The 26,584-nt window shown below is 34.4% G+C and overlaps 1 protein-coding gene across 3 annotated transcripts in view; it reads left to right on the top strand.

The window, feature by feature from the left end:
- The window catches only part of ROBO2 (roundabout guidance receptor 2), a 1,674,316-nt gene that overhangs the window by 11,689 nt on the left and 1,636,043 nt on the right, over positions 1 to 26,584 (top strand). For all 3 annotated transcript variants that reach the window (XM_021071393.1, XM_021071387.1, XM_021071400.1), the window contains exon 2: positions 14,784 to 14,905. In XM_021071393.1, the coding sequence (XP_020927052.1) occupies positions 14,797 to 14,905 (109 nt within the window). In that variant the 5' untranslated portion in view covers positions 14,784 to 14,796. The remainder of the gene's footprint in view (positions 1 to 14,783; positions 14,906 to 26,584) is intronic.

Raw genomic sequence — 26,584 nt, 5'->3', positions numbered from 1 at the left:
TTCTTCTTCTAACTGATGGTTTTCTTTGTGACCTCGAAAATCAACAAATATCATATGATCCCTGTGGATATTCTGAAAGCAGTTTACCACTATAAAGTGTGCATGTGCAAACTGGGAATGAATATTTTATCCTTGATAGAGAAAATCCAGTTAAAATTAGTGTGTGGTAGCACCAGTGCAATGAAAAATAAGACATCTGTCAATGTAACTATCAATTAAACACATATTTTTGAGCCCTTATTCAGTATCCAGCACAATTTTAGTAGTGGAAATATAGCCATAAGCAATATTAAGCCCCTACTCTCAAAGGCATATGTGCAGTGCAAAAGACTGGTCAAGCTGGAACATAGTCCATAACCAGAAATTAAAGTTTCTGTGTAGTTCAGATGTTATTTTAACCATGTTAATGTTACCCACATAAACCATAAGTAAGCAATTCCTCCATCCTTCTCCTGCAGGAATAGTGGTAGAGAAGTAAGTCTGTAATGCTTCAAATTCAGTATTTCAAAAAATTAAAATCTGATATATGATAAAGGCAATTTTCAGATCAGTGGGAAAATTATTTAAATAAAACACAATAAAATGGTATAAAAGTAATGGGCTATGTTTTTTAGTTCCAAAAAGTTATAATGCATCATTCATAAAAATTCCAGAGTAAGTATCAAATGAAGTCAAAATATGAAGAAAAAAACCTAGATGCAAATATTTATAATATCAGGGTGAAATTTATTTTCCTGAGTACAGCCCCAATCAAATATGGAAAAAATAAGGAAGAGATAGATGGATTGGATTCTGTTAAAGTAAAAAATTTTATATTTCAAAAGACATTATGCATAGGTATAAAAAGCAGATGTCAAATCAGGAAAAGATATTTGCAATTCATTTGACGTATTTGACACATAAATAGTTCCAACAAATCAATAAGAAAAGATTAGTAGCCCAATAAAAAAAAAAGCAAAATACTTTGGCAGGAAACATCAAGAGCCTTATATGAGTGCTAGTGATTTGAAATCTCTGTTCATATACAAAAATGCCAAAAAAAAACCCCAGAAAATTATATGGAGATATTTATAATATTTTTTTCAAAATTATAGTTTGAATTTATTCAGGTTATAAATATGTATCTGTAACATTATGTGTATGTTTATATTCATATAGTTTGTTTTCTGTTCTCTTTAAACTTCTGCATTTTCAAAGGTATATTTATACCTCAGAACACACCCTTTGTTGTTGAAAGCAGCCTTTCAAATATATACTCACACACCACTTTCTCTAAATTTATGTAGAGTAAGGGCCAAAATATCTTCTCAGAAACTATATTTCAATTGTTTATTGTTTTTAATAGTTCCTACTCTGGGCTTAACTGATAAAGGGAGGTTTTGTTTTGTTTTGTTTTTAAACAAAGCTTTCTGACACAACTTTTTATTGGAAAGAGCTTTTATTTCCTTAAGTGTTTTGTTGCCTAAGTGTGATGAGTTTCCGGCAGTGGAATTTAGTGGAACAGATGCTTATTGTGATATATGAGATGAACTTGCTTCCCTAAGCACACATAGGCATGAAATGCATCTGGCTTCTGTAGATAAAAGTCAATTATGTTCCCAAATGTGTTTCTGCACTTTATAGACTTTTAGTGGCATAAACCCTACTATTTCTTCACATGCAAACTTTTCTAGGTTAAACTAAACTTCATAATTAAGCAATCGGAAGATACTAAATTCTAGGCTAGAGAGAGAGCCTGAACTGGTGATATTATCATTGTGTATTAAGGTGATAAGTCCTGCAGAGAAAGCAACTTATGTGGGGGAAAAATTGTGTGCTGAAAACTAGAAAATGTTGTGAAGCAGAGTATAATCAAATATGTGAGCATGTGGAATACATACGAAATAAAATCATGTTTAGAGGAGAAAAGTAAGGAGAAACTAGGGAAGAGAACCAGTGAAGGTGAGCTTGAAAAAGACAGGGTGTAAACAGTGATGACAGTGAAGGCATTTGCTAAGCCTGGGGAAATAGCATCAGGAATTTGGCATGCGTGCATGTTGACAGGTGCATAACTTAGAAATCAGGCCTCTTGAGGCCTGCTAACTATATTCCTTTTTCGTTGTCCAAGTGGCCTTGAATATTCCTTTTTTTTTAAATTAAAAAAAAACCCCATCTATTGTGTAATGAATTAACATCAAGCACAGGAGTTTTTTTTTTTTCCCCCCCCAGAGTACACTGAAACTTTAATCAATAATCTACTAGTTAAAACATTTAAAAATAGTTTTCAATGGAGACCTTTATTAAATGTATTATTTCATTGCCAGAGTTAGCAGTACATTATATGTAATTTTATCTTTCCCTCATTTCTTATGTGGTAGATAGGATGTGTTCATCTTTGGAAGGCTATTATTCTAATACCCTGAACTTGTGAATATGTTATATTAAATGGCAAGGAGGAGTTACATTTGCAGATGGAATTAATGGAACTTTCTAATAATATGACCTTAAAGTGGGGAGATAGCCTGATTTATCCATGTCAGCTAATGTAAGCATGAGGAATCTTACGAAAGAGACTGAAAGTTCATAGGAGATGGAATATCTGAAGCAGAGGTTGGATAAGCTTTGTAGATGGAGGCGGGGGTCAAGATCTAAGGAATATACTTGATCTTTAGAATGATTCTCCCCTAAAGCCTCCAGAAGAACAACAGTAAAAGCATAGCCCAGTAAGACCAATTTTGGACTTCTGATCTCCAGTACTTTAAGAGAATAAATTTGCATTGTGCATTTGAAGCCACTGAGTTTGTGATTACGGTTGCCGTAAAAAACTAGATTTTTTTTTTTCTGTAGATGGTGTATCCAATTGAATCGGACATTCCAGGAAATAATTGAGAATTAATTTTCTTAAGAAAGTCCTTTATATCAGAATAATGAATACTGTAGAGACAAACTTCTTTTTATGAGATGATGTATACAACGCACGTAGCTTAAAAAGGGGGTGTCATTTGAAGACTAATTATAAAAGTGTCCTCTAGTTATATGAGGTGTAGATGAAGCATCAGAGGTCATCTTGGATAACTTATTCTTTCTGGCACTATCATTAATAATTTTAAGAGTGTCAGGATTCAGGACCATTGGACCAATACTGTCAAAGAGGATTAGGGTTGTGAAAACAACTTGAATTATTTGAATCGAAGATCAGAATATGGGGCCACAGGATATACTATTGGTAATCTAATTTGTAATATCCATTCTAATAATACATTCACCAATCATTTATGTATGGGACATTATGTTAAGTAATGGGGACACATTCTAGTGGTGGAAAGAGATGAAAAGTGTGACAACAGTGATAGAGAAACTTCTGGGGAAATGCAAAGTTGAAAAAATGATGACACTTGACAGTTTTCCAGAGCAATAGGATTAAAAGCAAATGAGATTTTGAAAGGCCGACTTCACTCAAGATCTCTAACTGGATAATTGGTTACTAACCTAGTCCTATTTTCCTAAAACTCAAAGAATGTTCTTTTTGATGAAATTTTTCATACATGGTGTACCCTTAGATTTGATTATTTTCTTAATCTTCTATAAACCACTCATAGGAAACCAGAAAACAAATCTGACAGATACGGTGATCATTTAAGTCTGTGGGGAGTCCTTCCAGGGAGTAGAGGCTTCGATAGCCAAGAAATGAAATTCTTCAGATACCCCTGTAATATGGAAAGTATCTGGTTGATACTAACACAACTTTATAACAAAGATTACGGTCCCTGACTTTTTAAAATTACTCTTTATTTTCTGATTAATGCTATCAGATCCATAAATTTATCATTATATAAAAACAAACAAAAATAATTTTATTTTTTCCATCATAGCTGGTTTACAGTGTTCTGTCAATTTTCTACTGTACAGCATGGTGACCTAATTACACATACATGTATACATTCTTTTTTCTCACATTATCATGCTCCATCACATGCGACCAGACATAGTTCCCAGTGCTACACAGCAGGATCTCATTGCTAATCCATCCCAAAGGCAATAGTTTGCATCTATTAACCCCAAGCACCCCATCCATCCCACTCCCTCCCGCTCCCCCTTGGCAACCAGAAGTCTATTCTCCAAGTCTGTGATTTTCTGTTCTGTGGGAAGATTCATTTGTGCTGTATTAGATTCCAGATATAAGTTATATCATATGGTATTTGTCTCTAAAATTATTTTTCAGTAACTTAACTCCCTCTGGAAGATTGTTTTTAAAAAAGTGTTGCCTAATTTCCTATCTCCTTTGTTAAAGCTTTCTCTAAATAACTACGTTAAATAAAATTTGTTCACCTAGTATGTTATTATGAAAAACATATCTTCTAGATTTGGCCCATTTAAAAGTTCTAAAGGTGTTAATAAAGAATGGTATACTCTACAATTTAAGGTATCTGATTAATCTTGTTAAATTTTGGCAGCAAATTGAATTCAGCAAACGTAACAGTAATAAATGTCAGCTCATGATCTGAAATGTCTCCATCAAACAATTGAAAGCAATTTTTAAGTTCACTAATTTGAGTCATTATACTTGGCCTTAATAGTAGAAGGCCCTTAAAATGAAGCTGAATTAAACTTGGTAGATATTATACACTAACTTTTTATAGTCACAATTCCTGTGCCTCATTAGGCAAATGATTATTTCCAGAATCGCAGTGCCTTGACCAGAAATGCATTTATTATTCTTTAGCACTTTGAGAAATCATCAATATTTCTCATTTGGGTAAGCTCTCTCAGATAAGATTCTAATTTTTGAGTGTAAATAAAACCCTAGGTCATAGGAAGCAGCTGGAAAATAAGAATGAAGAGAGAGGATCATCCTTCCCCCACATTCCATAGCAAGGCCCTTGGATGAACTTGTAACTTTATGGAACTGCTTGGTCTTAGATATGTTTAAGCAGTGTATTATATATAAGTTTATTGGTTCAGATATTTCCCCTTGAATTAAAAGGCATTCCATTTTTATTCCTCTGCATCTCTTGAGGTTGAGAAAAAAGTTAGGGGTCTTGTGGAGTAGTGAAATTTAGAAAAAGTTCTGTTATTAAATTTACTGTTTGGCAGGTTAAATCTATTTAAATCAACACAAATACATCATGTGAGGCAATTTCAACCCCTTCAATTTACTGCTGAAGGGAATTAATGTTAGATTAAGAACTATTATGGCCATTTACATAATTCATAACTGAACCAACCGGGTTTCTTAACTTTAAGACTATTGTTCATTAGGACTTCCCATCATGGCTCAGTGGAGACAAATCTGACTAGTATCCATGAGAGTACAGGTTTGATCCCTGGCCTTGCTCAGTGGGTTAAGGATCCAGCATTTCCGTGAGCTGCGGTGTAGGTCACAGACGTGGCTTGGATCTGGCATTGCTGTGGCTGTGGTGTAGACTGGCAGCTACAGTTCCCTAGCCTGGGAACCTCCATGTGCCTTGGATGTGGCCCTAAAAAGACAAAAAAAGCCTATTGCTCATTAAATGATCTCTCCCACGTAAAGCCCTGGGTATTCACAAACTAACACTAGCAGGTAGATCAAATGTATGTTGCATGTAGAATACATAGCAAAACAAACCATTGTTTTTCTGTTCCGTTTTCTAAATCCGCATGGACAAAGCATCATGTGAAATTTCCCAAATGCCATGACAGTGACATGTATCATGCAAACCAAATACTCAGACTTTGAAACTATTGAAACTCAATTATAGAAAGCAAGGGGCATACTATATTGATTTGACATATCCTCATTTTTCCACTCATTGTAGCATGCGCTGAAATAAAATGTTATATATCTGTTGGTCTTTAAGATTTGTAGCAAATTCCAACTTACTCATACATGCACACACATTTGTGTGTATTTTATATGTATGATAATTGTATCATTATAAAACATTATGTATTTGTTGGTCTTGTGAACTTTAAGATTTTCAGCAAATTCCAGTACACACACAGGTACACACACTTGTGTATATTTTATACATGTGATGATTGTATCATTAGATATATAAAAAATATGTGTATACCATGTATTATAGCTTTTTTTTAATTTCATGGTTTTCTTTTTAAGTTAGCTCTGTCTAGGAAGGAAAAGCAAGCTATTTTTGTAGAAAGCAAGTATACACCTATCCAATAGTATGAAAACCATGGCTGTCTATGTCTCGCTAAATAGATCTTCTGCTTTAACAAGTATCTACTTCATCTTCACTAAACTTAATTTGAGTCCGTGAACTCTCATCAAGATGCTGTATGTTGGCCAGGCAGTCTAGAGTTGAGCCTCACAGATAGGTGACTTCCTTTAGAGGACTTTGCCAGTCCTGTGCTACTTTTTTTTTTTTTAATTAATTTATTTTTTTTTAAACCTGTGTTACTTTTTGATGCCAGGTTAGTGCTGTGACGATGACTCAGCTGAGTCAGCTTTCAAAGTTGGGTTCTCTCTCTCTTTTTTTCTTATGCTCAGTTTAACTTTTTTATAAAAAGACATGCTCCAATTTCTCAAAATCTCCATGCTTGCAGGTTGTGGAAATATTTATTTACTTTGAACATAGCTTCAAACATGATCCACAGGTGGATAAGACATGCATGCACACTTGACAGTATGTGTGTGCATATTTTAATGGAGTAATATTGTTCATTGAATAAGATAAACTTTGCAGTACAAGGAGAAGTTTAGAGCAAGGAATTATCTGGTTTTGGAGATTTTGAAGAAGATTCTGTGCCATTAGAATGTTGCTACACCTTTGTGTTAAATCTTAATTTTACATAGTTGACTAAGCTACTGGAAACCGTAAAAGTGTAAAAATGACTTGCTAAATTCTACATTACCTTTTTAATCCTCTTAAAATGAAACTTGGATGGTGCCAACGAGGACTTTTCTGTAATCTTCATACACTGAGTCTAGTCTTTTTACCATCCTCCGTATATCTTTTAACTAGAAGTTATCCTTGCTCCTCTTTGCAGCTTCCAGATTAATATTTATCTCCCTCTTTAAAATCATCCTCTTCCTTTGAAATGCAAACACTTTGGAAATAGTAGCATGCTCTTTTTGTATTTTGCCACCAACAGATCTCCTGATCACATTTCTCACTTATGTATGCCTTTAGAGTCTTGCTCATATCTTCAGCAAAGTCACCTGGTCATTTTCAGGGACTTTAACTTCCATAGTGATAGGCCATCAAAATCCCATTTTTTTTCTTGACATCCTTATCTCCATTGTTTTCCTTCTCCACCTAGTTACCCCCTCATGGTCTGATCTGAGATTGTTTCTTTAAGCAGTTGAACCCCCAAGATCCTGACGGCAAATATCCCACTTTCTGGACATCACTCCTCTCCCATCTCATCTGCTCAGGAATCATCATTGACATTCACGCTAAGCTATAGCTTTTGCCTTTCCCTCACAATCCATCAGAACCCTCCTGTCTTCAATTTCCACATCTTTAATGTTAGACATTATGGTCCATCTTTAGCACTCTATTGTAGATATCCTGAGCTCCATTTCCCCACCATTAACAGGGCAATTTTTGTTTCTCTTCCCCCATCCAGCCTGTAAATATTGATGTTATTTTTGCACTGCAGACTAATCACTCTTCTCTCTCTATACACACTCTCCCTAAGCACTAAACACCATTTATATGCTAAAGAGCTAGAGAATTCCAGTTATAGAGTCTGGAATGACTTTTCTTTTAGAGTCTGTGCCTCACTTGACAATAGCACATGGTTAGTTTAGAAGAGACATGTCCTGATAAATAGAAACACCAGCCATTCAGATAATTAAACAATAAGCTCAGGGGTCATTTTTGTTTGCTCCATGTTCCTGTAAGATCCAATCCAATATCCACTGCAATTTTTTTTTGTTTCCAAATAAATCTAGAATTTTCCCACTTTTTCTTTTCTAATGTTCAGTTGAGCCAGATCCAGATCTTTTCTAACCTAGTCTATTTTCCTAGTCTCACCATTAATCTACTTAATTTCATTCCTAACTCCTTATACTCTAATAGCCACATTGACACCAAAGTGATCTCTTAAAATTATCAGTTCACATTTCTCCCTACTTTTTCAGTGTTGAACTAAAGCTCACATCCTTTGCCATTATTAGCAAAGTTCTGTGTATTTTCACATCTTATTTTTTAGTCACATCTCATCAGTATTTTTTCCTGCTTCACTCAAACCAGATTCATAGTTTTCATTCCTTTTCCATGTCAAAATTGCCCTCCTATCACCTGATAGCCCCTTAAATATCCTGGTTTCTCTTCCTGAAAGACTTCCGCACTGCATGCAAATCTAGCACTTGTTGTTCTCAAGCCTAAACTTACATATTGTTACTTGAAAGAGTGGTTAAAGTAAACTATCTGATGTTCCCCAACATCCTTGTTGTATTCAATTCCTTGTTTGATGTTGCATATGAGCACATTTTGTAATGATTTCTTTTCTTTGTTTAATTGGATTTCTGTATCTGGCGTCCTCTTCAAAATTTAAGCCCTAAAAATCCAAGGACCTGGCTTTCTTATTTGCCACTGTAGCTTGGTAACTAGTGTAATATCTGACACATACTGAGCAGATTAACTAGATCTGGTAGAGTTCACAGTCTATTAACTTCCTGTAGTTTTCAAGGCTGAAAGGATCCTCACCCTGTCTTAACAAAGTGATAAGGATCAAGAAGTAGGCTGGGATGGCTCATCTTTAAGTCCACTTGAGAGGGTATCAGGGCACACAAGAATGGCTTAATACTACTTCAGTAATTCCACAGAATTTAGGAGGATGAATCACTCTTCTCTGGAGAGACTTTAGGTTTACTGCTGACCTTGTTTGCAGTCTCTTATTTATATTTATTTAAAATTGTATGTCAATGACTAGTTCTCTTTTATATTACATTTCATGGAAAAGTCAGTTATTAAGATTAGAAAGTGTAGATTTCTATGAACTCTGTAATGTTTAAGTAAATGCCATGGTATAAACCCATTTTTCCTAATTTTATGATTAAAAGTAACCACTTGGTTACTTGGTTCATTTGTTACAATGAATATTCCAAGGCCTAATCTCTGGGGGTTCTGATTCAGCATGTCCACAATGATGCCTCTGCCTGAACATTTTGCCAGGCATCCTGGATTATTCTAAAGCAGAATGTTTATGCACCACACTTCAGGACAGAACTGTAAATTATATTACATTTTGAAATGTCTGTTTTTTTTGTAATGACAATTGGCAAGTGACTTATATGTTTCCCCTGAACAAGTGACATAGTGGAATTTTAATACTTTATAGCTTACAGGAATTTTAGAGATTTCTTTGTCACACATCATGGAGACTTAATCTTAATAGATTAATTAATTTGTCAAAAATATTAAACAGGGTCAGCCTCTAAGTGTTCTTTCATTGTATAAAAGGGCTCTTTATTCTAAAGCATGGTGACCTGAAGTAATATTTTCAGCCTCCAAGTTTTTTCCTGTTGAAAAAACAAATAAAATAAATATAAATGTATTTATGTATTATATCTCTGTATGTAATTTATTTTGTTAATTTGGATTATATGGGACTTCAGCCATCATTATTGCCTGTCACGTATAGTTTAGACAAAGAGATCCTATCTATGAGAATTTACTAATGACAAAAATATCCTTTTTAAAAATGACTCCATGGCATCTAGACCAAGGACAATGTTAAAGTGAGGCTCTAATATATATCTTAATCTAAGTTATTACTGAATGTAAGTCATGTGCTGGCTTCTAATGAAAATTTCCCATTGAAAAAAATCAATGTTAATAACTGGAACTCGAGATCTGTAATGGGCTCTGTAGTTTTTTCTGGCTTAGTTTGAGTTCCTATAATATGCTGAGAAGAGGAATTGATGACCTATGAGCCATGGTCACTTCCTGATCCCATTTGATTCTTTGGTCTTTAGTTTTAAAAGGGTGATCAGAGAGGTGGCTTTATAATGGAGAAGTTGAGCAAAAGGAGCATCAACCCAGAAGCTCTCTGGCACATCCCAATGCTCACGGAAGAAGCACATCAATAAAGAAACCTGTTGCCAGGAGAATGGCTTGCAAGGAAAACTTTTTTTTTTTCCTAGACAATAATTTTCTTTAAAGAAGCTGCTACAAAACTTATCCTAGAAGCTGACTAGAGCCGTTCACTGTAGATCACAATGAAATAGCAAATCTGAAGGAATTGCCTGTCTGGTTATAGAAATAGATTTATATGTGCATATAAACTAAGCTGGTTGGTTTATTTTGCTGGCAAGGGGGGGAGGAAAATACCAAATACCACATGAAAAGTAAAACAACTGGGAAAAGGCAAAATAATTTTTAGAAGTTGGCTACAGATGGAACCCAAAGATGCTCTGTTACAGAAGTGGCTCTAATAACTGAAAGCGTCCACCTGCATTGATGGTAGGTGTTCTACAGCTTAATGGTCTTGTTTACTCAGGACTATCCTTCCTCCCGAGCAGCTCTAGATATGAAGCAATCCCCAGACCAGGAGGTATTACTGTGGGATCCATTCTGGAGGTAGTCTATGGAGATAGAGCAATCTATGACATTGTCTCATAATGTTATTTGCTCCAAAATCCTTGCATAACTGGACTAATGTTGCTATTATATAAGGCAAGATATAATACACACTACATTCTTAAGGTCTATTTTCTTTTCTTTGGTGACCTTCAACATTAAAAGTGTAAGATGAACATGACTGAGTAAAGATGTGTTTATACAGCCATTATCAATTTGAAGTCCTAAGTTCTATTTCTTTGCTCACTGAAGATCACATATATTTTATGGACAGACAGCACAGTGGACCCAACTATCCATATCTTAGGACTTAGTCTAGTTTTTAAAGAGTAACAGGTACAAGTAGAATTTTATAAAAGTCAATATTTCTCATTTCTATTTTATTCTCATATTCATGAAAAGATATTCCAATTAAAAGATTTAGAGAAGTCATTGCATGTCCTTATGGTGAATGAAAACTATTTTTCTGGTTAATCTAGCATACTCTTTCTAATTATTTGGGTTTTTTCATAAGGATAACAAAATTGATTAATATTACCTTATGTAGGCACAGTTGTTAATAAAAAATGTTTCATAGAAAGTTATGATTTTTGTATTTATAGAAATGCAGGAACAGCATGTAGATAATACATCATAGAAACTTGGCATTTATGAAATATTAGTTTTCCATAAACATCAAATTGGAGAGGAAGGTTACATTTTCTTTTGATTATAATAACAATTTGAAAGCCATCTGTTCTTTAAAATTCTACTAAAATATATAATGGAACTGGTGTTTTATATGCCAATCCTTCCTGAAGAGTATTTAAAGATTTTTCACATACCGCCTCAATTCTATATAGAATAAGAACAGAATGCCATTTAAAATGAGTAAAGTTGCAGCTTTGCAGAAGTTAAGGAAACAGTAAATAAATTACAAAATAATCCATTGAAGGGTTATTTAAATGTGAATTTTGACATTGATACTAGATAAAAGTGGTTACATGATGTTTAGAAAAGGACAAAAGCTCTATCCATCAGTGGTTAAGAGTGTGTATATAAAGGAGTTCCCATTGTGGCTCAGTGGTTTATGCACCCAACTAGTATCCATGAGGATGCGGGTTTGATCCCTGGCCTCTCTCACTGAGTTAAGAATCTGGCATTGCCATGAGCCATGGTGTAGGTCACAGACGTGTCTTGGATACTGCATTGCTATGGCTGTGGCACAGCCTGGCAGTTGCAGTCCTGATTCAACCCTGAGCCTGGAAACTTCCGTATGCCATAGGTGTGGCCCTAAAAAGGAAATTTAAAAAAAAAAAAAAAAAAAAGAGCCTGTGTACATAGACAGTATAGATGCACACCACTGAATTTGGTCTTTGACAATGACCTTCTACCCTGCTCCCTACCACCTAAATAATCAGGCATCACCACTGCTCTTTTGTAATATTAATCATCTGCTTCTTCAATACAAAATTACTAGTAATGCTAAGGTGTGTTGGGAAGGTGTTGAGATTTACTCTGGAAAGAGTGCTTTTCTTAACCATGATAGGTCAATTGTCTTGTGTTTTAATGATTTTTGATTTGAAAATGTTTAAAATTCCTGCTTATCGATTACTAGTTCAAAACATAGGCTCTAAAGTCATTCTGTTTTGGCTCAAGTGACAACAATAATACTGACTACATACTAATCACATGACTTGAGAAGTGTGTGGCTTTTCTCTAAGCCTCTGTTTTATCAGTTATAAAATGGTGATTGTGAACTTATGTGTTTCATAGGGCTTCTGTGAGAGCCTTACATTCTGTGACTATGAATGTAAGGCATTTAGTATAATAAAATATCCTTGGAAAGTAAATTTTCAAGATATATTTATTAGTACTAGGATATCATCATCATCTTCATTCTCCTGTTTTACATGGACTTTGAAATGTCATTCCAAACTTCTTGGCCTGTTTGCTTATTTAAAATGGGAGGATGCATTAGATGGTTCTAAATTTCCCTTTAGCTTTGGCACAATGAGGCTGAAATAAAGTAATGCAAAGTCAGGAATTAAATCCTCTTTTCCATTTATTCTTTTTAGGGCTGCAACCCCAGCATGTGGAAATTCCTAGACTAGGGGTTGAATTGGAGCTACACCTACCTGCCCACTCCACAGCCACAGCAACGCAGAATCTGAGCCATGTCTGCAACCTACACCACAGCTCACGGCAGTGCTAGATCCTTAACCCACTGAGAATGGCCAGGGATCAAACCCACATCTTCATGGATCCTAGTAGGGTTTGTTACCACTGAGCCATATCCGGAACTCCTAAACTCTTAAGTCCTCTTTTCTTGAAATAGAAAAAGGGCCATTTGCAGCAACATGGATGGAACTAGAGAATCTCATACTGAGTGAAATGAGCCAGAAAGACAAAGACAAATACCATATGATATCACTTATAACTGGAATCTAATATCCAGCACAAATGAACATCTCCTCAGAAAAGAAAATCATGGACTTGGAGAAAAGACCTGTGGCTGCCTGATGGGAGGGGGAGGGAGTGGGAGGGATCGGGAGCTTGGACTTATCAGACACAACTTAGAATAGATATACAAGGAGATCCTGCTGAATAGCATTGAGAACTTTGTCTAGATACTCATGTTGCAACAGAACAAAGGGTTGGGGAAAAAAAATGTAATTGTAATGTATACATGTAAGGATAACTTGATCCCCTTGCTGTACAGTGGGAAAATAAAAAAAAATTAAATAAAATAAAAAATAAATAAAAAAAAAAAAGAAAAAGGGAGAAGAAAAAGTTCTGGATGCCTAGATTCCCTTCCAAGTTTACTAGAATTATGATTATGTAGCATTTTGAATACAGAGTTTATTCAGGAAATCATTAAATTCACATAGCTCCATGTTTTGTTAACTGCGTAAACATTGGAACTTAGGAATAATCTTCAAAGATTCCACTTAATGATTGTATAAATTTTAGTCTTGCAATTTCTTTTTTTTTTTTTTTTTTTTTTTGTCTTTTTGCTATTTCTTTGGGCCGCTCCCGCGGCATATGGAGATTCCCAGGCTAGGGGTCGAATCGGAGCTGTAGCCACCGGCCTACGCCAGAGCCACAGCAACGCAGGATCTGAGCCGCGTCGAAAACCTACACCACAGCTCAGGGCAACGCCAGATCGTTAACCCACTGAGCAAGCGCAGAGACCGAACCCGCAACCTCATGGTTCCTAGTCGGATTCGTTAACCACTGCGCCACGACGGGAACTCCTTTCTTTTTTTTTTTTTTTTTTTGTCTTTTTGCTATTTCTTTGGGCCGCTTCCGCGGCATATGGAGGTTCCCAGGCTGCAATTTCTTAATTTTGGAAAGTGTTTATCATTCTTACAGATTATTATCTTATATCACATATGTAAACATGTAAAATAGTTAAACTTGTATTTTATGTATGTTTACATATAAAAGATATATTATTGAAACTATTGTTTTGCAACTTATTTTTGTTTAAATTCTTGTTTTTGACATTCATCCATTTTGATACAGTGACTAGAGTTGAGTAATTTTAGCTAATATATATATATCATTCAGTTGTATGAATACGTAATATCTCTTTGGGCATTTAAGCATTTTCATTTTTCAGTATTAAAAACAGTGTCTAATGAACATTCAAGTATATTTCATCATTTCGCATATATATATGATCTCCTATGGTTTGTATATCTGAAATTGGAATTGCAAATGTTTAGTGATTTCTATCAGTAATTTTACCCTCAATTTTAATACACAAGACTAGTGTACATGATGAATCTCTTTATGTCATTAAATTTCCAATGTAACTAGAATGTCATTTAACTCCTAACTAGATATATGAGATACTTATGTTTTCTTTATATAAAAGTGTTGAAAAGTCATTATTTGCATATGTTCATAGAGGCGATATGTTGTTTTTAATATATGTTTACTTAAATAAAAACTTATAGTGTCCATGTACAGTTTTTGCTTGACTATATCCCAGTAGGTATTTTGGAAATCCTTTTTAAGCATTCATAAGTTTTAATGGCCTACTTTGCAAACTGATATTGAAAAATATTCAAATGAATGATTAGAATAGGAGGTTAAAGATGAGTGAGCTTTCATATTAATCATCATAGTGAGAATCCCAGAGGGAAGTATGATTTTTAAATGTATCTTCTTATAAGCAGGATGATTTGTAAATACATAATGCATATTATATGTTGGATTTGAGTGGTAATTCTATTTTAAAGATTGTAATTTATTGTACTTTTTATGCTTACTTCTTGCAATATGCAGAACTTAAAATGCAATGGCTAGAAGACAAGGAAGTGTCACAAGAAGAATGTGGACATGGACTCCAAGACTGCTAATGATGATGTTGATCCTTTGGAGTCAGCAGGGGAAAGGACAAGGCCAAGGTAGGTGCAAGCATGTTTTAATATTCTTTGAGCTGGATGTGAGTTGCATTTTATTTTGGATTACGTGGACCTTTGGTTTGATTCGATTTGATTTGATTTGATTTTGGTTTGACATTTCCCCAAGTTTTTTGTTGAAGAGGATTCTAATGCTTCTGAAGCTGTTTAATTGAGCTCGAATTAGGTGTGAGTTGGTGTATCACATTTGAAGCTGCTGCTTCGAGTTGGCTTTACTTTGCTATGGTAGATGCTCTCTATATAGATATATTTGTGTGTGTTTGTGTAATTTTACAAGGACCTATTCATTAAAGCTATTATATTTTTAAGTGAAGCTTTTGGATCTTGTTTCTTTAGTGACTTTTAGGTTTTAATGTTTTAAATTTCAAAAACATAATTCATTAAAGGGTTTGATGTTCTTCACAAATTAAGGAGAAAAATGGATGTTCCTCATTGCTTTGACAAGTATATTTGGAGGAAATTAATGGTAGAGTGAAGTTGGCAGTTTGCTGTGTCCTGACATGTCCTTTACAGAGTTGAAAGGGACCAGAGATTTTGTAATGAAGTTTTTCAATGTACTTATTTGATCGGTAGCTATAGGGAGTGCTTTATGTCAAATCTGGTGTCTATGTGGTATATTTTGTGATAAGTATTATTTTTGGAGGTGCGTTGCTTGCTAGATGCACATTGCAATTTAATGTTTTATATGATAAAAGGAAGTTGTGACCCCCATAAATTTTGTTTGGTCTTGGAGTAGAATATATGTTGATGTTGCTTCTGCATTTCTCAGGCCTTGAAATGTGACCAGGAAAGGTTTAAAAGCATTGCTCTAGATAATACTGAAAATGTGTTTCAAATTGAAGATTGAAAATGGCGTTGAGTTTTTGCTAGTCTTATGGTTTCCAAACTATCCATTAAATATTGTGTTTATTTAAGTAAGTTTATTAACTCTTTTGAAAATATTGTTCAAAAAGAACACTGATTGCTTATAAAATAGATGTTTTTTTAAAAAAATGCATGTGTATCTTGTATGTGAATAGGTATATATACATATATGCAGATAATCAATTTTAATAATGAAATGGGCTTTGGTTTTTAACTTTTCTTTCATGCCATTAAGAATTTATATTAACATCAAGTTGAATTCTCATTTTGCTTTTCTTTTTTTTGTTAAAAATAATGTAAGAAAATCACTTAACACACTTTTTTTTTTAATCAAATGTCTAAAACAGGAATCTGTAGGCAGCATTTCTGTTGGCTAAGAAAGTTGTTTATTCCCCTGACAATGTGTAGGATCACTAAAATGCAGCAGGACAACTATTTTCCTGCAATAGTGATCCAACAGTACATTTAGTATGACAGGAGATTGCCAAAACCTTCTCTGTGGCCATTATTTCTAGGGATTGTGGCTAATTCTCATTGGTTAAGTTTATTGGATATTTCAGATATTTGAGAAAGAATAAGTATTGTCTCTCTTATTTGTCCAAGCTCTTTATTCTTTCTTCAATATTGATTTCTCAAAGAGTCTTTCCTTTGATAGTGACCATCCTGTGTAAAACAAACAAAAAAACATGCCCCAAGTCAATGCCATGCTTAAGTACAGTGAAGCTTCTAATGATAAATGCAAGTTAAGTAATTTAGCTTCCTTTTAAAAGAATAAATTAAAATAGGCAATAATTCAAAGGACAAAACAATAGAAAACATAATAGAATGCTTTAATATTATGGTTAAGGGAATTTTGCTTCCTTTATAGTAGCTGGAATGAATGAAGCAGATTTCTTAGGCATGATAAGTGAATCTTATAATTTCAGGTAAAATCCAAGCTAAGTATTATAGTTTGGAGCAATAAGCCTCATTAAATACTAATTTTTTTCCACCTTGGATCATATAATTAAGCAGAATTTTAAAAAAAGTTTTGAAATCAAAACTTTATATTACTGGATACTTTTTAAAAGAAAAAATCTCATAGTATTTTGGTAAGAAAATAATACATTAAATACATTAAAAATCTGTAAATAAAGTTTTTTCTATATTAAGTGTACAACTTTGCCTTTAACTTTATTTAGGCCAAAGTCTAGAGTTGTGGTTAAGTATCAGCAAAGTATGACTTTTGTAGCAAACATGCATGCAAAATTAATAAACTTATTTTTGCACAAATTTAAATTTCAAGGGTTTATAAGCAATGCTAAACTGTATTTTTATACAAATTCTCCATATTTATCAGTATATTCTAATTATTTATAAATCATTGTGAAATTTGGATATTCTTTCCCATAAAAGGCACATTAAAAAAGGTAATTAAGTTTGGAAACAGAAGACAAAAGTCCACTTATTAATTCATCTGTGTGTAACCACCATTTACAGCAAATGTTATGGGAAATGCATTCTGAGTTCTAAATATGAAGATTGAGAGTTCCCGCTGTGGCTCAGTGGTAACAAGCCCAACTAGTATCCATGAGGATGTGGGTTTGATCCCTGACCTCGCTCAGTTGGTTAAGGATCCAGCACTGCAGTGAGATGTGGTGTAGGTTGCAGACATGGCATGGATCCCAGGCTGCTGTGGCTGTGGTGTAGGCTGGCAGCTGCAGTTCTGATTTGACCCCTAGCCTGGGAACCTCCATATGCTGCAGGTGCGGCCCTATAAATAAATAAATAAATAAATAAATAAATAAATAAATAAATAAGATTGGTTGATGATCCCTTGGGGGCATCGGGGTCATATAAAAAAAGAATGAAGAAAATGTATGGCAAACAGGTAGCTGTCCCTTGTTAATTTTTTTGTGTCTGTCAAGAATAGCATCTGCTTGAAGATGTATATTTTCCTATATTAAGTGGTTAATTTTCACTTTTTAAGCAGTTTCTAATATACTAAGCCAATCCTTAAGTTAAAGTAGAATACACACAACTTTAAAAGAATTATACCTACTATGTAAATAAAACAAGTAAAATGAACATTCAGATTTATTTTTGTTTTTTAAAGGAATTATAGGATGTACACACACACACAATCAAACACTAAGGTAGCCATTGACTTTGGAGATAAGCAAGATAAAACAGAACTAATATCCAGTACATACAGGTGTAATTTATATAACACAACAGGTTAAATCATGGGAATTTGGGCTGGGAAGAGGGGCTGTAGAAAGCCAACAGAGAGCCCAGTAGATTTACAGGATTTGGGGAAGTGCAGACAACAGTTAATGGTATTCAGAACTGAGAAATTTTTTTCTAAACTCAGCAATCACATTTCTTTCTTTTCCCATCATGTTCAAGTAATAATGAGATGTGTATAAAGGTAAAAGTGTAGTTTATATAATACTTTAAAACAGCAACTGAGATGCATGTGAATTTAAAGGCAATATGAGGCAGTTTGGAATTAATATGAATACTTCTTAAAAATAAATTGATGTGACTTTAAAAAGCAAATAAACCATTCAGAAATATTGCTTGGTAATTCTTAAAAAGATATTTCTCCCTTAGTGGCTTTAATAAATGTGTTCCTTTTTTTATTCTGGTACATAATATAGCTGTGTGAATTTTCTAATATATATTAAAAATAATAAAAAGAAGAATGAATATATGTCTGTTTCTAAAAAACAAGTTTTTCAGATTTATTGAATGAGCACTATTTACTGATTTTTTTGTAGATCATATAAGGTTTACATATAGTAATAATTTTAATATGTTATCATGAGTACACACAGAATTTTAGTCAGTTTGGTTTCCAGAATTTACATGTTGAAGTTCCATATAGCCACCTTGAAACTAAATGTGCGGAGGTTTGAAACTTTGATGAAGCAAGTGGATATCACTCATATAGCAAAATTCACTTTTGAGGACAAATCAATTTATCTTCTATTTTCATTATCAGATTTTGTGTTAGATATTGAGCATTCAACAAAATATGATAACATTCAGTAATTATAATCTTTAGTTTCATGATCTCCATTATGAAATATTTTAGTTGAGGCAACATTCTGAAAAAGTAAATTGTCCTATTTTGCAAGTCGTTAGACTATAATTTATATACACAGCGCTAATCACTTGTGTTTTGCATTTGTCACACATCTGTTTTTTTCTCTAGAGACATCAGAAAAAAGCTTTTCTAGAATGGATGGATTGATCAATTGATTGATAGAAAGATAAGAGTTCTCCTCTGTATATTTTTCTTTCTCTGCTTTGAAATCTTTTACCAGTGTATTTAGCGATATTTTTGTTTCTCTCGCTTTCTCTTTCATTCAAGAAATTTAAATGACTGTGTAATTTTGTCAGTAAATGAGGATGGGAATCAACTTTGTGTCGAAGGTTTATTTTAAAAGCTACAGCTTTTCAATTTGAATATTTCAAATAATGTAATCTATAAATTATAGTAATATCTGAGACTTCACTACTGGTGAGGAATAATGACCTTGAGGGACCTTAATGCCACCTAGAGTTTAAATTTTCCAAGATTACTTGGGTAAATTGTTTTCATCTTATAAATGAATGTTATTTTCAGAGAAGAAAGCTCATAAATTTGGCAGTGAATATTGAATGACGATTATTTGTATATCACTAGAGACCTGACCTCAAAATATAATCAAGCTAAGTAGTAGTGAAATTGAACTTTGCTGTGTAACTGAAGTCTTAATGTGTCCACCACTGTTTACCAAATGTAAAGAATTTTCCATTTTGCTAAATAACATATGTGTGTTTGTGTGTACATATAAAAATGATAAATGGGCAAAATTTAATTTAGTCGGTGGCATAATTTTGTTACTTATGTCCAGTTTTAATTTTGGTTTAGGCATCTTAAAATAAAAATGCAAATATCCAAAATCTAAAACTCCCATTGATACTCATCTCAGCAACATTTAAAATCCTACCAACAATGAGCCAGTCATTTTTAGTGATTATATGCAGTACGCAATTTCCACAGCTTGAAATGTTTGTATTATATTGTAAACAGGGAAAGTAGTGATTTTAAAAATGCAAGTGGATTTACTTTAAAGACAATATTTTTGAAGAACTTGTCCTCAAAATTTGGATTTTTGAGAAAACTGTGCATTTCAAATCCTTTCCAGACATTTGACTGTTGACTTCCTAAAATCAGTGCAAGTCCTTTCATGCAGTCTACACGGGAGCCCAATGAAGTAAAGGAGATAATACCATAAAAGTCTAATTGTGAAGAATTTCTTTTGAGTGCTCACTTATATGTATATTTTTTTTATCTCAAGGAAGGAATTAACTTTTTACAATTTAGATAGATGCTTTTAATAAAATTGTGATACAGTAATTTTTTTTTTCATGTTTAAAAAAATTGCCACGGAGGGGCTAGTTGTGAAATGTTCCTATTTTAAGGGAGAAGAATATGATAAATTGATACCTCTTCTTACTGAAATTATATAAAATTATCCAATATTTAGATCACATTTGGTCACAGTATTTCAAAAAGTATTCTTACCATGCAACATAGTAGTGTTTTAATTCCCATTTATTTTATGCTTTAAGGTAGTCTCATTTTGTGAGCATTCTCTACCCTCTGAAAATTAAATTAGTTTAGGAAAAACGATTTCAAATATGGTTCCAAGTGCCCTTATCATTTTTACCGGAGAGTTTTAATGCTCTATTTTTACATATTTAAAGGCTTTAGATACTTGGTATAGAATTAACATTTCATTTGAAGTTTTTTGTTGTATTTGGAATTTGACTTGAAAAATAAGCTAATAAGACGTTATCTTCTATTGGATTTGCTAGCAGTAACTTTCTCCCTAGCCATATATATGGATAGAAAAAAAGAGAGTTAAATTGGGAATAAAGAGAGCATAGATCGCTAAAGAGAAAGAGGAATTGAAGTAAGTGGTATAAACAGGAAAAGGGAGAAGTGAAGGAGTATGCGTGAGAAATGCATAAGCTGGGATAGTCTAACATATGCTAATAATAAAATATGATGTAAATTCTTAAATTTGTATTCATATGAAGTTTTTTTTTTTTTTTTATTGCCACGGGGGAGGGGGGTGGTGGGAGTTGAAAGAGGCTGAGGAAGGTGACTTCTTTTCTAAGTAGGCGCATACCATACTCCACCCTACTTTGTAGTCAGCCTTAGAGCCAAATCATGGTGTGAAGTGTTAAAACTGTGCCTTAAAAGCAATTTAAGTTCTTTGGAGTTCCCGTTGTGGCTCAGTGGTTAACGAATCTGACTAGGAACCATGAGGTTGCAGGTTTGGTCCCTGGCCTTGCTTAGTGGGTTAAGGATCCGGCGTTGCTGTGAGCTGTGGTGTAGGTTGCAGACATGGCTCGGATCTAGCATTGCTGTGGCTCCAGCGTAGGCCTGCGGCTAGAGCTCTGATTGGACCCCTAGCCTGGGAACCTCCATATGCCCTGGGAGTGGCCCTAACACAAGCAAAAAGACAAAAAAAAAAAAAAAAAAAAAAAAGGCAATTTAAGTTCTTGGTACACTAGCTAAAGGACAAACTAAAGAGCCTAGACATGGAGTCAAGAGATTCAGAATAGTCTGGTGTATGAGACTGGGTGTCGCAGTCTTGGGCAGAAATTACTGCTTATTCTTAAATCTTTTTTTTTTTTTCTTTCTACCTCTTCATCCAATAATGCCATACCTTCCTCACCATAAAGACATGTTTGGGAATCACTTCTTTGTCACTTATTAGGTTTCCTCTAAAAACCTCATGAATTACACATGAGTTTCAAAGTTGCCAACTCAGATTGCAAGAGACAAAAAAAAAAAAAAAAAGAATCTGGCACCCTCCCATTATGAAGTCTACGCTCAATGCTCACAAGCTATGTATTGTCTTCAAGGCAAGTGTGCCTCATCCATCAGCAACTTTGCTTCCCTAAACTATCATGTATTTTGTCTAAAGGCTTTTTCTGAAAATTTAAAAATGCAGGTTTGTATTTGGTCATGTCACAGTGTGATCTGTTTATCAACTTAGCTTTGTCAAAGCATAAACTTGGTTTGATTTTTATAGTTAATTGTGTATGATATAAGAATTGGGATGCAATATAACATGCTTTTTCTCTTATGATGCTTTTTATTTCTAAGAATTTATTTTTTTTCTTGTGATCTTTAGCTTATTTTTCCTGCAGTAACATTTTGGTGCTCAAAATCTTGCTTTCTATCTTTTTTCCATCTGGCTATCTTCCTTTTATCCTTTAATTCAGATATCACCTATTCTCTCTCTGTCCAGATTCTACAGTATTATTTTGATGTTACTTTTTTTGCAAATCTCCCCATGTACAACCCTATTAATATTTCTCAATGTGCATTATAATTGCTCATTTGAGTCTTTTCCTTGTAAGCTCCTTGATGTCTCAGAGCATATACCCACATACTTAACAAAAGTTTATAAAGTATTTTATATATTATACATAAAGTATGACTTTGAGCAGTTAAGAAAACTGACAAAAATCCCTTCTATCATAGAACTTGCTTTCTAAAGTGGGAAGACAGATAACAAACAAGCAATGTAAATATGTCAAGTATACAAGTTACATGGTGAAAAATAATGCTGATAATGCCAAGAGGACAATTTTTAACTGAATAGTCAGGAATGACCTCACAGCGAAAATGGCAGTTGAGAGCCCAAGGTATTGAGAACCTGAGCCACGCAGAGATGTGGGGCAAGAAATTACTTGCAAGGGTACAATAAATGTATAATCTTGAATAAGATCATGTCTGGTGTTACATAGGAACAACAAAGAAACTGGTTGGAGAAAAATGCATGTGGTGGGAATTAAGAAGAGAGGAAGGGATTAGGGATAGGAAAAGAAGGGAGGATTAGGGAGGAGGGATGGAGACTGTAGCCTATAATACTTGCAATTAATAATGAGTTTGGCTTTTGCTTGGAGTGAAGTCGGAAGCTACTGGAGAATGTTGAGATCTCTTTTGATAATTCACTTTGAATTTTCAGATTATACAGTGGTCACTAAGTAGGAGTCAGTAATATTGCTTTATTGCTCTTTAACCACAATCTAGCTTTTCATGTAATTAAATTTTATTTCAAAGTGATTAAAATAATAGATGCAGACTCTTGCCTTTGGAATGGATTAGCAATGAGATCCTGCTGTGTAGCACTGGGAACTATGTCTGGTCACTTATGATGGAGCATGATAAAGTGAAAAAAAAAGAATGTATACACATGTGTAATTGGGTCAACATGCTGTACAGTATAAAACTAACAGAACACTATAAACCAGCTATAATGGAAAAAATAAAAAGGAAGATATACAGATGGCCAACAAGCACATGAAAAAATGCTCAACATCCCTGATTATTAGAGAAATGCAAATCAAAACTTGAGATACCACCTCACACCAGTCAGAATGGCCATCATTAATAAATCCACAAACAACAAGTGCTGGAGGCACTGTGGAGAAAAGGGAACCCTCCTGCACTGTTGGTGGGAATGTAAACTGGTACAACCACTATGGAGAACACTATGGAGGTACCTTAGAAATCTCTACCTAGAACTACCATATAACCCAGAAATCCTACTCTTGGGCATATAGCTGGACAAAACTTTCCTTGAAAAAGACACATGCACCCGCCTGTTCATTGCAGCACTATTCACAATAGCCAAGACATGGAAACGACCCAAATGTCCATCAAATGTCCATCGACAGATGATTGGATTAGGAAGATGTGGCATATACACAATGGAGTACTATGCAGCCATAAAAAGAACCAAATAATGCCATTTGCAGTGACATGGATGGAACTAGAGACTCTCATACTGAGTGAAGTAAATCAGAAAGAAGAAGGCAAATACCATACGATATCACATATCTGGAATCTAATATATGGCACAAATGAACCTTTCCACAGAAAAGAAAATCCATGGACTTGGAGAATAGACTTCTTGTTGCCGAGGGGAAGGGAGTGGGATGGATGGGGTGCTTGGGGTTAATAGATGCAAACTATTTCCATTTGGAATGGATTAGCAATGAGATCCTTCTGTGTAGTACTGGAAACTCTGTATGGTTACTTGTGATGGAGCATGATAATGTGAGAAAAAAGAATGTATACATGTATGTGTAACTGAGTCACCATGCTGTACTGTAGAAAATTGACAGAACACTGTAAACCAGCTATAATGGAAAAAAATAAAAATCATTAAAAAAAGAATAGAAGTCATCTGCTGTCTAGTCTAGTTCCATTCTGTAGGTGATGGAACTTAGATTTGAAGACTAGTAGCAGAGCCATAATTAGAACCCAATTCTCTTCCAGTTTAGTAGGTGTTTGTGTATACCACATTGCAACTACATAGTAATCCAAACACAGAGCAACCAGAAACAAAGAAAAGTTTTATAGATAGAACTACTTAAATTATTAAAACTTCTATTGATAAGGCACCATAAACAAAGTTAAAAGACAAATAACAGTTTGAGAGAAAATAGAACATATATAAGAAACAATAGTTAATATCCATGATATATAAAGAGCTCTTACAAAGCCAGCATACAATATAGAAGTATCTACAAAATGTATAAACCATCAATACACACACATACGAAATACAAAGAGCCAAAAAATATTTGAAACATCTCAGGGCCTTAAAAATCAGGTAAAGAGCAACCCCATTTAAAAATCCTGATGGAGTTCCAATCATGGTGCAGCAGAAATGAATCTGACTAGGAACCATGTAGTTGCAGGTTCAATCCCTGGCCTCACTCAGAGGGTTAGGGATCTGGTGTTGCAGTGAGCTGTTGTGTAGATCATAGACACAGCTTGGATCCTGCGTAGCTTTGGCTGTGGTGTAGGCCGACAGCTATAGCTCCAATTGGACCCCTAACCTGGGAACCTCCATATACTACAGAGGCGGCCCTAAAACAAACAAACAAAAAACCTGGATAACTGAAACTCTAGCCAGGTTTTGCTGTTGTTGTTGTAGTTGGGGTGATACATCCTTTTCAGCAATCTCGGTGATCAAAAGGGACTCCAGTAGGGTAACCTAAAGCATGTTCCTATGCCCTTGACAGAAAGGGAAGTGAGCCAATCTGATGACAAGTAAATTGGAATTAAACTTACTGAAACATGGCCCCAGAAACTAGACACAATCTTTCTGGCACTGCTGTCCAAAGGGTCCGGCCTGGCCATACCCTAGTGATCCTCTCTTTGGGCATATTCCCCAGGCCAGACCACCAGGCTTCTGGATATATATCCACCACAGTTTGCCAGATTCCAAAGATTATATATTTTTGTATATCTGGACAAAACTTTCCTTGAAAAAGACACATGTACATGCATGTTCATTGCAACACTATTCACAATAGCCAAGACATGGAAACAACCCAAATGTCCATCAACAGATGAATAAAGAAGATGTGGTATATATACATGATGGAATACTACTCAGCTATCAAAAAGAACCAAATAATGCCATTTGCAGTGACATGGATGGAACTAGAGACTCTCATACTGTGTGAAGTAAATCAGAAAGAAGGCAAATACCATATGATATCACTTATATCTGGAATCTAATATATGGCACAAATGAACCTTTCCACAGAAAAGAAAATCATGGATATGGAGAATAGACTTGTGGCTGCCAAGGGGAAGGGGGAGGGAGTGGGATGGATTGGGAATTTGGTGTTAATAGATGCAAACTATTGCCTTTGGAATGGAGAAACAATGAGATCCTGCTGTACAGCACTAGGAACTATATCTAGTCACTTATGATAGAGCATGATAATGTGATAAAAAAGAATATATACATGTATGTGTAACTGGGTCACCATGCTGTACAGTAGAAAACTGATAGAACATTGTAAACCAGCTATATTGGAAAAAATAAAAATCATTGTATAAAAAAATCATTATATATAAAAAATAAATAAAATAAAATAAGCTTTTATCTTTCCCCTTTCCATTACTGAATGTCTCTTTTAAAATTAATTTGAAAGCTTTTCAGATGAGTGAGCCAATGCAAATTTGGCATAATGTACAACTAATTCTTCTTCAGATTCAGGTATTAAATTGAAGATGCTAGTTAGGGCATTCGTTCTACTGGAATATGTTGATAAAACTGCTTTTGAATTACTATTATGCCAATCAATACCATATTAAATTTTGTTTCTGGAACCCAAATGTTGATGGTGGTAATTAGTTAATGGCTCTAAGTATGTCTTTCATCTCTATGGTCAAAGATTTTTGAACATGGGAAAACTTACTGGCTTCAAATCTGGGCACCAGAAACAATCAGCAGCATTTTGTTTCATGGTGGAATTGTCCTTCTCGTAGGAAGGTGTCCCCTAACACCAAGCAAATATTTTTTTCTGTTTTGTCTTACCTTATGCCTTTTTTGGCAAAAATAGGAGTTTTTGAGAAAATTGGTCTCTCACAATCTAACAAAAAGAGAATTTCTGAGCACATAAAATGATAGGCATTTTAAAATTGACTAGAAATCCAGAGGAGAGCTAATGATGGAGACAGAAACAGAGAAGGAGAAGACAAAAGTGTAACAGAAAGTAGTCAAAAGGATTAACATATGCCTAGTAGTCAACAAGGCAATTAAAGAATTGTTATAAACTGCCTACTCTATGCCCGGCACTGGAGATATAGTAATGAAATAGCCAAAGCTCAAGTGGTTATAATGCAGTGGGAAGGAGAGAGGAAGAAGACACACAGATGCATAAGCAAGTCAGTGTTGTGAAGGGCTATGAAGAGTGTACTGCTATGAAGATTAGATG

The sequence above is a fragment of the Sus scrofa genome, chromosome 13, assembly GCF_000003025.6.
Source record: "Sus scrofa isolate TJ Tabasco breed Duroc chromosome 13, Sscrofa11.1, whole genome shotgun sequence".
Classification (NCBI taxonomy): Eukaryota; Metazoa; Chordata; class Mammalia; order Artiodactyla; family Suidae; genus Sus; species Sus scrofa.
This window is presented reverse-complemented; position numbering and strand designations above follow the sequence as displayed.